Source organism: Oreochromis aureus, linkage group 11 (genome assembly GCF_013358895.1).
Source record: "Oreochromis aureus strain Israel breed Guangdong linkage group 11, ZZ_aureus, whole genome shotgun sequence".
NCBI lineage: Eukaryota > Metazoa > Chordata > Actinopteri > Cichliformes > Cichlidae > Oreochromis > Oreochromis aureus.
In genome coordinates, this window is record NC_052952.1 from 22,769,307 (window position 1) to 22,781,973 (window position 12,667).

General features: G+C 40.3%; 2 protein-coding genes across 2 annotated transcripts; both read left to right on the top strand.

Moving 5' to 3' along the window:
- On the top strand, window positions 1-1,923 carry wu:fj39g12 (uncharacterized protein LOC563937 homolog). Its single transcript, XM_031744285.2, has 3 exons — window positions 1-275; window positions 801-973; window positions 1,196-1,923. Exons 2-3 carry the CDS (start codon window positions 875-877, stop codon window positions 1,490-1,492), a joined length of 396 nt encoding a protein of 131 aa, XP_031600145.1. The 5' UTR covers window positions 1-275; window positions 801-874; the 3' UTR covers window positions 1,493-1,923.
- Window positions 1,924-5,626: 3,703 nt separating this feature from the next.
- Window positions 5,627-10,213, top strand: gapdh (glyceraldehyde-3-phosphate dehydrogenase). Its single transcript, XM_031744247.2, has 12 exons — window positions 5,627-5,771; window positions 6,214-6,260; window positions 7,424-7,523; window positions 8,018-8,124; window positions 8,244-8,334; window positions 8,434-8,549; window positions 8,752-8,833; window positions 8,936-9,087; window positions 9,238-9,316; window positions 9,481-9,564; window positions 9,652-9,749; window positions 9,830-10,213. Exons 1-12 carry the CDS (start codon window positions 5,664-5,666, stop codon window positions 9,897-9,899), a joined length of 1,134 nt encoding a protein of 377 aa, XP_031600107.1. The 5' UTR covers window positions 5,627-5,663; the 3' UTR covers window positions 9,900-10,213.
- The last annotated feature ends 2,454 nt before the right edge of the window (window positions 10,214-12,667 follow it).

The window sequence follows — 12,667 nt, forward strand, 5'->3', positions numbered from 1 at the left end:
GGCGGAGGGTGTCTGGCTCTACAAAACCTCTGCAGCATCCCAGCTGATGCCCCAGCATTCAGCCACTGCCAAAGGGACAGACGCAAGAGGAAGAAAATCATCCCTCCAATTCCATCAGTGAGCGAAGGCGAAGAATAGGAGGAGTCAGTCGAGTGAGATAGTGATGCTCCCAGCAGGTGCCAACAAGTGAGAGGAAGCTGAGAGACCGAGAGAGATGGAGAAGAGTCTGTAATAGCAGAAGACACCAAGATCTTTGAGACAGAACCAAACAACAGGTGAGTGCTCTTAAATTTCCTCTTTCATAGTTATCTGTTAGAATTAGCAAATCCCAAAGATGGTAAAATAAAATCTTGCATTACATTCAAGAAAAATTGCTACACAGTAACTCCAGTGTTTTTTAATATCTGTAAAAATATAGAGAATTAACATTTCAGAAGCTCTTTGAAATTTTAGAATTATGAATAATGTATTTTTTAAAATTTAAGATGCTGCAAAAATGAATGTTTTTCTCTTCAAATAACGATTACAAGTGTTGTCAATTTTATTTTCTAAGATTCATGAATTTAAGTTCTTTTGACCTCGATTTACTGCCAGTTGCCTTCAGTTAGATGCCCTGTGCATACATTATATTTGCTGTGCATATATTACTTGCGTCACTTGTTACTGCGCAGCAATGTTAATCTGTGAACACACAATAAAAGATGTAATTTAGACACTAAATTATCAAATAGTCTGTGGAGTACTAGTGGAGATTAAATTGTTGAAGTTTATTTATATTAAATAATGCAAATTTTTTCCAGGATTTCATCAGTGTTTGAACCTTCTGAGCCGGTGTGATTCCAGTTATTCCTGCTCCTCATCCTCATCTGCTGCCATGCTGTGCCCTGTGCTGCTTTGTGCCGCTCTGCTCCTCCTGACTCCCCTGGAGATCACAGAGGCTCGTGCTTTGCATCCTTCTCCTGATGCTGTGCAGGTACAGGAGGAGATTGGAGTGGATGTAAAGAGCTGGATTAAAAAAGTAGATTGAGGAGAATTCAGAGTGAATCAAGGAGAGTCCACAAAGGAGGACAGGCAGAACAGGAAAGAATAAGCAGAGAGAGAGTAATGAAATGTATCACTGATTGAATTATTGTCCCTTGTACACTCCCTGACTATTAAATTTCATCATCATCTTCTTCTTTTTTCCACTGTGCAGTTTGTGGAGCAATTTCTGGAACGCTACAATGATCTTCTGACCCTGGACGACCTGGAGAACATGCTCAACAGCCAAGCAGAGGAGCAGTCCACCCTCTCCTCCGGGTCCAAAGCTGTTGAATACCCCAAATGGGCTGATGCACAAACTCAGCCCGAGACCCCCTGGCTCCGTCTGCTGAAGGGCGCCCTGGCCAACCAAAAGCGAGCAGAACCGGATCGGTCACGGAGGGGGTGGAACCGGGGATGCTTTGGCCTGAAATTGGATCGGATCGGGTCTATGAGTGGACTGGGCTGTTAGTGGAGACAGAGGAGGAAACTAAAGACTGCTTACATCCTTCTTAGATTATTAGGAAACACACATGCATAGGCATTCACCTGCAGAGAAGGATGTTTACATGCGTGTAGTATGATGTAAACTTACAGTGCTGCTAATGTGGTTTCATCCAGTGTAGATCAGATGCTTCACAGTTTATTCCATATCTAAATGTTAACCTGAATATTAGAACATGTGTGCTGTGTTTACATCAAATGATCACCATCAATTTCTGGGCTTATTTTTCAAGTAATTTAGCACTTTCCGTACTTCTAGCTTTGTCTGCAACTCTGTAAATGTTTAGACCTTTTGTGGACAGGTGATTTTGCTTAAAAGCAGCCGTGATAGATGTGGATAGTCAAAAAATGATGGCATCAGAAATTTCTGCAATTTATTTTTGTTTACTTATGATTTGCATGAATAAATGGATTTGACATTTGTGGCGTTCTGTTTTTTTTCTCCCTTTCTTTTTTTTTTTTTAATTTTTTTTAACTTCAACCCCGCATAAAATGCAGTTCCCTCCTTGCATGTAAAGCCCACATGGTTCATTCTGTATTCACACACGTCATCTCAATTTGTACTTCAAAACGGAGCATCAAATTCTCATGACAGATATAATAACTCTTGTAAATTAATTTTTCTCGTGACTGTTGGAGGAAGTTCATTTCTTCCCTCGTCGTTCTGGCAAAAGTGGTCAACATTTGAAGATCAGCTGCAGCGTCCAAAACTGTTTTTATTCTGGCATTACAACAAAGTTCCCAGGGAAGAAAAACAAATGCAAATTTTTTTCCCTATAAGCTAAAATAGAATTAGATTTAACATTTAGAAAATATGCTTACAGAATTAGATGGCATGAATGTATAAAATAATCTGTGTAGGAACAGAGTTGTAAAAATCGACATATTTTAAGGATGTTCACTGTTAAGTATATCAAATCTAAAAGTCGACACTATGACGTAATTTGCTAGTAATGCACAAACTTGTGAGAAGCTCATGTAGTACGCAATAAAAACATGATGTTAGGTTTTCACTCTGTCCTAAAATTCAAGGTCCTCCAAACCAGCAGCAGAATTAGAGAAACTTGGAAAAGTTTAATAATGACAAATCTCCCTTCTCAACATCCTTTGTCTAATACATCCACTGTCCCTCAACTGCACATGTCCAAACCGTCTCAGCCTTGCTTCTCTAACTTTGTCTTCAAACTGCTCGACCTGAGCTGTCCCTCTGATGCATTCATTTCTAATCCTGTCCATCTCCATCACTCCCAACGAAAAATCTCCGTGACTATAAATTATTCTATTGGTTATAATAAAGTAAAACACACCAGCTTTGACTTTGGTGAATGGTAGATTAAGCATGAAGTGACACGGCGGTGTGGTGGTTAACACTGGGTCTGGGCTGGAATCCAGCAGCTGGCTGGGGCCTTTTTGTGTGGCGTTTGCATGTTCTCGTTGTGGCTGTGTGGGTTCTCTGGGTACTCTGGCTTCCTCCCACAGTATAATAGACATGCATTTTAGGTTAACTGGTAACTCAAAATTGTTTGTGGGTGTGAATGTCTGTATCTCTGTGTTAGCCCTGGTATAGACCGGCACTCTGTCCAAGGTGTACCACACCTTTTGACCTATGGCAACTGGACAAGCTCCAAGGCCCACTGTTTTTAAGAAACTGGATATATGGGTGGATGATTTTTTAGAGCATGGTGTTTTACCAAAGATTTTTATTCAGGGATGATGGCTGGAGAAAGCTTTAGTTGACTTATACTCACACTTGAGGCCATTGTCTTACTGGAAATTCCAATAATTAACAGGCTTTGATTTACTCCCTGAGAGAATGTCTCTTCTTGTAACTCGTCTGATATTTAAAACATAAACTATGGCAGCCACACAGATTTACCACTCCCAGCAGCAGCAAAGTACCCTGACAACAGGGCAGAGCCATCTCTGTGCTTGACTGTTAGGATTATGTTCTTCTAATTATAAATGGATTTTTTTTCTACTGCAGGCATGCTTCTGATTTATGAGACAAACTGTAAGTCTCCTCACTTCAGAACCCTGCTAGCATACCCCAAACTCTAACTTTTGCTAAAAAAAAGTTGAGCTTTTGTTGTATGTTAACTGTTCATCGGTCTTATACGTGGGATCTTACAGTCCCTATGGATACGTAAGTCTTGCCTAAATCCTCTTGGAGAAATTTGGTTTCTTTTTAAGGTATAAAGAAATAATTTTAAAACTGTCCCTTTATTTTCATCTGAGGCTGACGCCCCCCCTTCCCCGGGCAGGCCACATTTAAGTTTAGAAGAACAGAACCACAAAAAGATGAGATGCATTTGCACCCGTTTCACAGCAATATATGAAACAGCTGTCGAGTGATCATGATGGTATTACAAAAAACTCATTAAGAAACATGTTGCTCAGTGTTTTGTTTTTAAGAATTCTCTGTTACACAGAAACCTCACATTTAATATTCAGCATATGCTCATTGTAGTACTTGTGCTAATTATGATATTTGGGTTGACATAAAAAATAAATTAGGTGGCTGCTTGAACCACAACACAAGATGGCAGTATGAATCTCCTCTTGTTCATCTGCTCGTTGCCACACACAGCTGCTCTTTGGACTTTACACAGTGCTTTAAGGAGACAAACTGTACAAATGTAGCCTCTCCTACATGCAGACGTGCCTGCATGCTGATCACTAATGTGCAGTTGATACAGTTTGTTTCCTGTTGCTGATAAAATAAACTTGAACAAAACAAGAGCCTGTTTACAGTAGATACTCTAGTTTAAAGTTCGTGTTTGAAACACGTTTTTCAGTTCTAGCTGAGAAATAACTCACGTTTGTCTTAAGTAAAACAGTCCTTTCCACACTTGTTTTACTCTATGGCTGTGTGGCTGCTGCCTGTCTACAGTGGGTCGAGTTCAACTGTTGTAATATGAAAAGAACATGTGATCTGAGTGAGGCAGCATTTACAGTACAGACATGGCCCAAGTGTTGACTAGGCAGCTAGTGTCTAATCTTAGCCTGACCTTTACTTCCCCTCTTTGACCTTAAGCTGCAAAGCAGAGGCCAAGACTGGCATGCATGCACTCGGGGTGGTGGTAGTTCAGCTATGCCTGAACTGTTGGACAGCAGCCATAAAACAAACCATCACTGTCCAGTTGTGGTGCAGAACGACACGTCTGCAGGTCTGCTGCTGACCCTGTGGGCAGCAAAAAAGTAGAAAATGAAAGTTATTAAATATTATTATTTTATCCAGTTAGACCTGCATTGTGTTGGAAGTTCACATGCTTCTCTGGTGACAAGATGCCATGCCAGGTTTGGATTCACTATCAGGAGTGCCGGCTGCTAAGGCCCAGTATAGTGGCAGGGGGTATTAGTGAAAGATTGGGACTGACTGGCCTCCTGGTTTAAAGTGACACCCTCATTATTGGGATTTATTTTTAATATATCCCGGCCTCCTTTCTTTTCTGTGTCAACACTGTTGCCATAAAAAGACAAAAATGTACTTAAAAAAAAACAGATAACAGCAGGGAAAACAGTTAATCCTGCAGCACCGAGACAAAATAACCTGACAAAATAACCTACCACCCGATGACGTGTTTCAGCGGTTACCAAATAACCTGATAAAGCCAAAATTCAGCTGAGTAAATCTACTCCTGTGCACATGCGCGCTGTGATCATGTGCTCATGTTAGGTAACCAAAGTTCAACTTTTGACTTCTGCTGAAGGGATGGAGCAGCAGAAAAAGAAAAGTAGCAACAGAGCAAAGGGTCATGGTCTTTGGACATTAAATGTCACAGCCATGAAGGAGAGATTTGATCCCTCGTTTGCTCCCTCTGTGTCTGTATTTACTGAGAAGGTCAGAGAGAGGGACCCCTCTCTTTTTTCAGTCCACTATCTGAGGACTCTAATATGTGGGTATCTATATCTGGTCCTCTTAAAAGTGGAAACACAAAGCAGGCCTGATGGCACGGGCTGCTGGAATAATGAAAAATGAGTTAAATATTTCCCAGATTCAGGCCTTTAATGCGTAGCAGAGCTTAGATTATAAGACGGGAGCTTTTTAAAAGTAAAGTTGCAGCAGCCAGTCTGCATGTCTCTGTGCATCTGACGACCTTGACATTCAGAGGGGGCGGGGCGAGGAGTGGTGACCATTGATGGGGGCGTGGCTGCACACCTCGGTCAGTCATAAAACACACAGCTTAACTTTGCTCTTCCTCACTCACATCCGGAGTCCCAAGACAGACAGAGGCCCCTCACAAACGGTAAATACCTTCAAATACTTTAATGGCTTCAGGCTGCATGACTCAACGCGCTGATTTAGATCACCTGGAAAAATCTGCATGAGCTTAATTGTGCCTAATTTTAAAGCACACGTGGACAAAAAGTCAAAAGAAACTCACTTTACATCATCTTTACGTTTGAAGTTTAGCAGGACAAGAGATTTAAATATGTTTAGTAAGTCATTTATACTTTGTTTTGCAGTCTTTGAACATTTTCCCTCGATGCAGATTAGCTTTGAGTTTTTCTTGGACTGTGATCACAGATAGCTTATCAGTAGAATACTTTTCACATGTTGTTCTTGAAGTTGTCTTCACTTATCTTAACCTGCAGTCCAAGTAGCTATCATCAAGTTAATGCTAATAAAGGACCTCATAAATTTCGCAATGCTACCCTTTTTCTCCTCTCATTTTTTTTTTCCTCCAGAGGACTAAACCAACCCAGGCAAAAATGGTGAAAGTCGGTATCAATGGGTAAGAATGATCATCCCCTTCACTTCCTCTAAATCTTTCTAATTAAACCAAATGAGCAACACACACTGAGGTTCAGCTTTGGACTTTTCTTTGCAACTCCCACCACCACACCCTCTCATCAGTGGAGAATGGTTGCCACAGCGCTGTCTTGGCTCAGGTTTCCAGGCTTGTTAAAATGTGTTTTATGAACTCCTGTATTAAAGATTGCAGGAGGTACGCAAGATACTATGCAAGTGTATGGAATAATTTGTGATTATTTAAATGGAGGCCCAGTCCAGTACACTGCAAGTCTGCAGTTCAGTGCACTTTAAGGATTAATCTATAACATTTCACATTATTCAGTATTGGGAACAGCTTCATAAAACTTGTCTCAGGCTGCTCTTCTGTCCTTTCACTTTACTGGAGGTTCTATTTTTAAAATTAGCCTTTAAAACAGTTTTTTTTTTTTTTTTTTTTTTTTTTCCTTCTACAAACTGGTGTTATTTTAATGGTGACACCTGTGGGCCGTCAGCCGGCTGTTCTCATGTTCTTCTTGGTCTTTGAACTTTAGCCCTCTGCAGATACAAAATAGCCAGTGCCTTTGACCTTGGGGTCATCAGCTAGTGAAAGACGACCTATGCAACCTAAATGTCAATGAGCACACATGTTCTGATGCTGATCTACGCATTTGTTTTCAATAATTTGTCATCCACCCGCCTCTCTTCCTGGGCTCTCAGGACAGAGTGTATCTGTGTGCCAGGATTTTTGGACTTGTGGTTAAAAAGTAACTCTGCTGTTGTTCAAACAGTGCACTGCGTAACCAGGATTACCACATTGGAGGTTAATTTCGACTTTAGCCTCTCAGAGAGAAAAGCCATAAGCTGTACACACACCCCCCTCAGCCCCTCCTCTTGAACCCTGGCCTTTCTCCTACTGTGGTGTCAGGTCTCCTGGGGAGGTTTCTCCCCACACAAAAGAAAAATCTAAACTGTTACAGGAAAGCCTCAGACTAAATATTAAACTCTGCTCTGACTTATTATTATTTTTAAATCTATTTCAGTATTTATCATCTTAACAAGCACCTTAATTCACTGAAACTCAAAGACGTGACTGTAGTCAGTTTAATGTGGTGTGATGTCTCCACCTACTGGCCAGAATGAGAAACGCCTCTGTTCATTTTTCAGATTCGGCCGCATCGGTCGTCTGGTGACCCGTGCTGGTTTCCACTCCAAGAAGGTGGAGATTGTCGCTATCAATGACCCCTTCATCGACCTGGAGTACATGGTCAGTCAAGGAGGAAAAGAAAGGAATATAAAGCGTTAGCTCGAACTCGGCACAAGCTTTGTATGACTGAATGTTAGAATAACATAATTCTAGTAAAATTATTTGTCAAATACTTGTTGGACTTTTTTTTTCCATGTCCAGTATTAATTTCATTATTATTATTTTTTTTTTTTTTAGTAAACTGGGTAAATGTAAAATGTGGGTTTTTGGAGCCAGGAACACACTTCACATACATTAATTTCACATATGTAAAAAAGGATATTTAAGTTGTGAGGTGAAGAAATGCAATGTTTTTAAATGATGATCACTCACCTGATCAGTAAAGCAGAAAGCTGTTCTCTTAACATACCACTTTTTAAGTGAGGTGTGCAAGTTAAAGTTAATTAAAAAAAATAGATCATGGGTTACCAATTGAATTTATTTTTTTTTTCCAGCGCATACCCCCCCAGTTTTTGTGAAGCCTGACTAAAGAGTTCTCCTTATCCCCTCTTTAGGTCTACATGTTCAAGTATGACTCCACCCACGGCCGCTACAAAGGCGAAGTGAAGGCTGAGGGAGACAAGCTGGTCATCGATGGACACAAAATCACTGTTTTCCATGAGTAAGTTGAGTTCACCTGCTGTATTTGTATAAACTATTAATTTGTGTAATGGTTTCAGAGATAACCCCTATTTTTTTTTTTTTCTTTTTTTTTCCTTGTAACAATTTTTTTTTCTTCAGGAGGGACCCCGCCAATATTAAATGGGGTGAGGCTGGTGCAGAGTATGTGGTGGAGTCCACTGGTGTGTTTACAACAATTGAGAAGGCCTCTGTAAGTGCTAAATCATGTCAAATTTGAATGCAGAATAAGGTTGTATGCCATATGTGATGTGCAAAAAAGAAACTGAATGATTTCAACGCCATCCCGCAGACTCACTTGAAGGGTGGTGCCAAGAGAGTCATCATCTCTGCACCCAGCGCTGACGCTCCCATGTTTGTCATGGGTGTCAACCACGAGAAGTATGACAACTCCCTCAAGGTTGTCAGGTAAGAATCTTTTTGGTATATTTGGAGATAAATGTGTTTTGCCAAAATCACAGATGGAGGAATATATTTTGAACACAATGAATAACTACACATTTATTCTAATGAAAGTTGTGACGGTCTTTACTGATCTTGCATTTATAATTAATTTCATTGATTTAAAACATTTCGTTTTAAAAACTTGATGTTATTTCTTTCTCCATAGCAATGCTTCCTGCACAACCAACTGCCTGGCACCTCTGGCCAAGGTCATCAATGACAACTTTGGCATCATTGAGGGCCTGATGGTAGGAATTCATACACAGCACTTGAATAGTTTTGAAGAAATAATGTTTAAACTACATTTTTAATTGTCCTCTTATTTTTATCTTTCTGTTTGTGTCTATTAGAGCACAGTTCACGCCATCACTGCCACCCAGAAGACCGTGGATGGTCCCTCTGGCAAGCTGTGGAGGGATGGCCGTGGCGCCAGCCAGAACATCATCCCTGCTTCTACTGGTGCTGCCAAAGCTGTCGGCAAAGTCATCCCTGAGCTCAATGGGTCAGTGCAAATAAAACACTACTTTAATGTACAATTTAGAACAATATTTTGCTTTGTAAAGGTAAAGAAATGCTCCGGTACTCAAGTAAAACATGTGGGTTTTTTTTTTTTTTGTTTTGTTTTGTTTTTTTTTTTTTTAAATATATACAGCAAGCTGACTGGCATGGCCTTCCGTGTCCCCACCCCCAACGTGTCAGTGGTTGACCTGACAGTCCGTCTGGAGAAACCAGTGAGTAATCACACATGCAATTTACAAAATATTGATCTAGAAATTTCCTTTTTTAAAATCAAAGACATCCACCCATTTTAAATTCAGATTTACACATTTGGTTCACTTCTTGTGTTTTTTTTATTTCTTTAAAAAATGCAAATAAAACTGCTTTGCTTTTTCAGGCCAAATACGATGACATCAAGAAGGTTGTGAAGGCTGCCGCTGAAGGACCCATGAAGGGCATTCTGGGATACACAGAGCACCAGGTACAGCCTAAGCTTTCTCACTTCATGGCTACATTTTGTCTGTGGACTTCCTTGCTGATGTGCCACACTCTTCTCCCTGTCCTAAAGGTCGTGTCCACAGACTTCAACGGTGACTGCCATTCATCCATCTTTGATGCCGGCGCTGGCATTGCCCTCAACGACCACTTTGTCAAGCTGGTCTCATGGTACGCCTTCAACACTGGTTGCTTTCATGTCTTTCTATTTATTCCCAGTGTTTCCTGCTAACCTCTCCCCTCTTCGCCAGGTATGACAATGAGTTTGGATACAGCAACCGTGTCTGCGACCTGATGGCCCACATGGCTAGCAAGGAGTAAACTTGGGTGTCGCTGAACTGTCGCATTGCCCACATTCTTCTTACTCCTGAGTTACAAATGCACAAAAAGGCATTGTATTCTCTGTGACTCTGGTTTCGTCATGTAGCCATCCCCCATAATACGCCTGAGGAAAGGTCCCACATAGAGCAAAAGATTTAAATTGGAGACCAATGCTTTTTTCTTTATTTTTCTTTTCTATTTTTTCAAATTCCCTGTTCTGTTCTTGGGTTTAATGGAGTAAAGGTGTGAATGTATTTGCTTGTCTGTAGTACTAAAGTACTGCAGTGGTGGAATAAAGTCCTTCGTTTGTGAGATTCAGTCTCCTGTTCCTCCTTTATATCTGAACAGAAACGTATGAAGACCGATCTAGAGGAGTAGATTAGTTATTTACTGAAAAGGAAAATGAGCTTTAGTGGTTTAGTGCTATTCTTGATGAATTTCTGACAAGACATTAACATTTAAATATATAAAGTTGAATTCAGTTTATTTTCATAATAGAATTTTTGGTTTTAAACAGGGGTTGGGTTTGTGGTGGGTTTTTTTTTTTTTTTTTTTTGTCGTCCATTACTGACATCAAACTCTGGAACACAAAGGAGCTGCTGCACAGCCCTGAGAGGATGTCTGATGGGTAAAAACTGTGCAGAATGTTTGAAAAAGATGAGGCTAATGTTAGGACTGGCACCTAATGTACCTCAAATGGTGAGATCAGTGAATATGATAGGACACACAAGCAGGTGCTGAAGTGGAGAGGATCACCAAAAATCCTATCTAGGAGTTGAGGGTGAGATCTGGTGACTGTGGAGGTCATAGTGTACAATTCATTGTTTTACACTTGCTAAAGCATCTGTATTCTGAAGAGAAATACGTGCACCATCACTACTCTGTATGAATTTTGTCTCAGTATGACAAAATAACAAAAGCACTCATATGAAGCGTGGATTGATACAATACAACTTTATTTGTATAGCATGTTTAAAAGACCAACGGTTCACCAAAGTGCTTTACAATAAAAACAGGACAATTAAGACAATAAATAAAAGACTATTAACAAAGTACCACATATGTCATCAGGTTAAGGGCACTAATTATACAGCAATAGAAGAGAATATAAGAACAAAGTTACTAAGAACAGATATAGCTAAAAGATAAAATACATAAATAAGAAATAGAACCAAATATAAAACAGGGACACTAACTAGATGGAAAAGCTATGTTGAATAAATGAGTTTTTAAACGGGATTTAAAAGATAAAACGGAGTCTGACGCATGGATAGCGATAGGAAGGTTATTCCACAGATTCGGTGCAACCAGGGCAAAAGCACGGTCACCCCTAGATTTAAGTCTAGATCTAAGCTGAGCCAAGAGTAATTGGGCTGAAGACCTGAGGGCTCGCCCAGGGACATATAGACTAAGAAGATCGACAAGATAACGAGGGGCTAAATTATTTCAAATTTTAAAGGTGAGCAACAATATTTTAAATTCAATGCGATATTTTATGGGTAACCAATGCAAATCAATAAGAACAGGGGTGATAGAGGCATGCTTTCTAGTGCCAGTCAGGAGGCGAGCCGCAGCATTCTGGACAAGCTGAAGTCTGTGAAGGAGAGCGGAGTGAAGACCAAAGTAGAGAGAATTACAGTAATCCAATCTAGAAGTCACAAAAGCATGAATGAACTTTACAAGATCTTTATGAGGGACATAGTGCTTAGCCTTAGCAATAAGGCGCAGTTGGTAAAAACTAGATTTGATTACTGAAGATACTTGTTTGTTAAATTTGAAAGAGCTATCCAGCAGGACACCTAGGTCACTGAGTCAGAGAAAGAAGTGGCAAAGGAACCAAAGGTATCAGCTAATAGGCCCCTAGGGATATGGTTGCCAAACACCACAATCTCCGTTTTCTTTTCATTCAGGATAAGGGAATTGTCTGAAAGCCATTCTCTGACTTCTCTCATGCACTCAAGGAAGCAGTGCAACGAAGGAGCAATGTCATCATCATGTAATTGAAAATATATTTGTATGTCATCGGCATAGAGGTGATAAGAAATGTTATATTTTTCAAAGATTAAGCCTAGGGGGAGCATATATAAAGAGAATAACATTGGGCCAAGCACAGAGCCTTGGGGCACACCACAGCATAAGGATGCAGTTGGGGAAGAATAAGTACCCAAGGTAACGGAGAAGGACCTGTTCAAAAGGTATGATTTGAACCAGTTAAGGACTTCACCCCGAATGCCCACAGTGCATTCTAACCTCATTAATAAAATATTATGGTCAACCATATCAAAGGCTGAGGACAAATCCAATAAGACTAATACAGCAGAATGCCCTGAATCAGTAATTAAGAGAAGATCATTAAGGACTCTCAGCAAAGCTGTTTCAGTGCTGTGGCGTGGTTTAAAACCAGATTGAAATTTATCACAGATGTCATGCGCATCCAGGTAAGCCTGGAGTGGCGAGAGAACTATCTTCTCTAGGATTTTGGAGAGGAATGGAAGTTTGGATATCGGCCTATAATTAACGAAATCACAATGATCAAGACACCTTTTTTTAAGAACAGGTTGCACTATAGCATGTTTAAAAACAGAGGGAACACAGCCAGAAGACAATGATAAGTTCATTAAAAACAGAATACTGGGCCCAATTACATCAAAGCCATCCTTCACAATGCGAGGCGGAAGAGGTTCATATGCAGAACTAGTCATTTTCAGTTGCTTGACAATTTGCTTAAGTGAACAGAGTGACACTGGCTCAAACTGATGAAGAGTTGA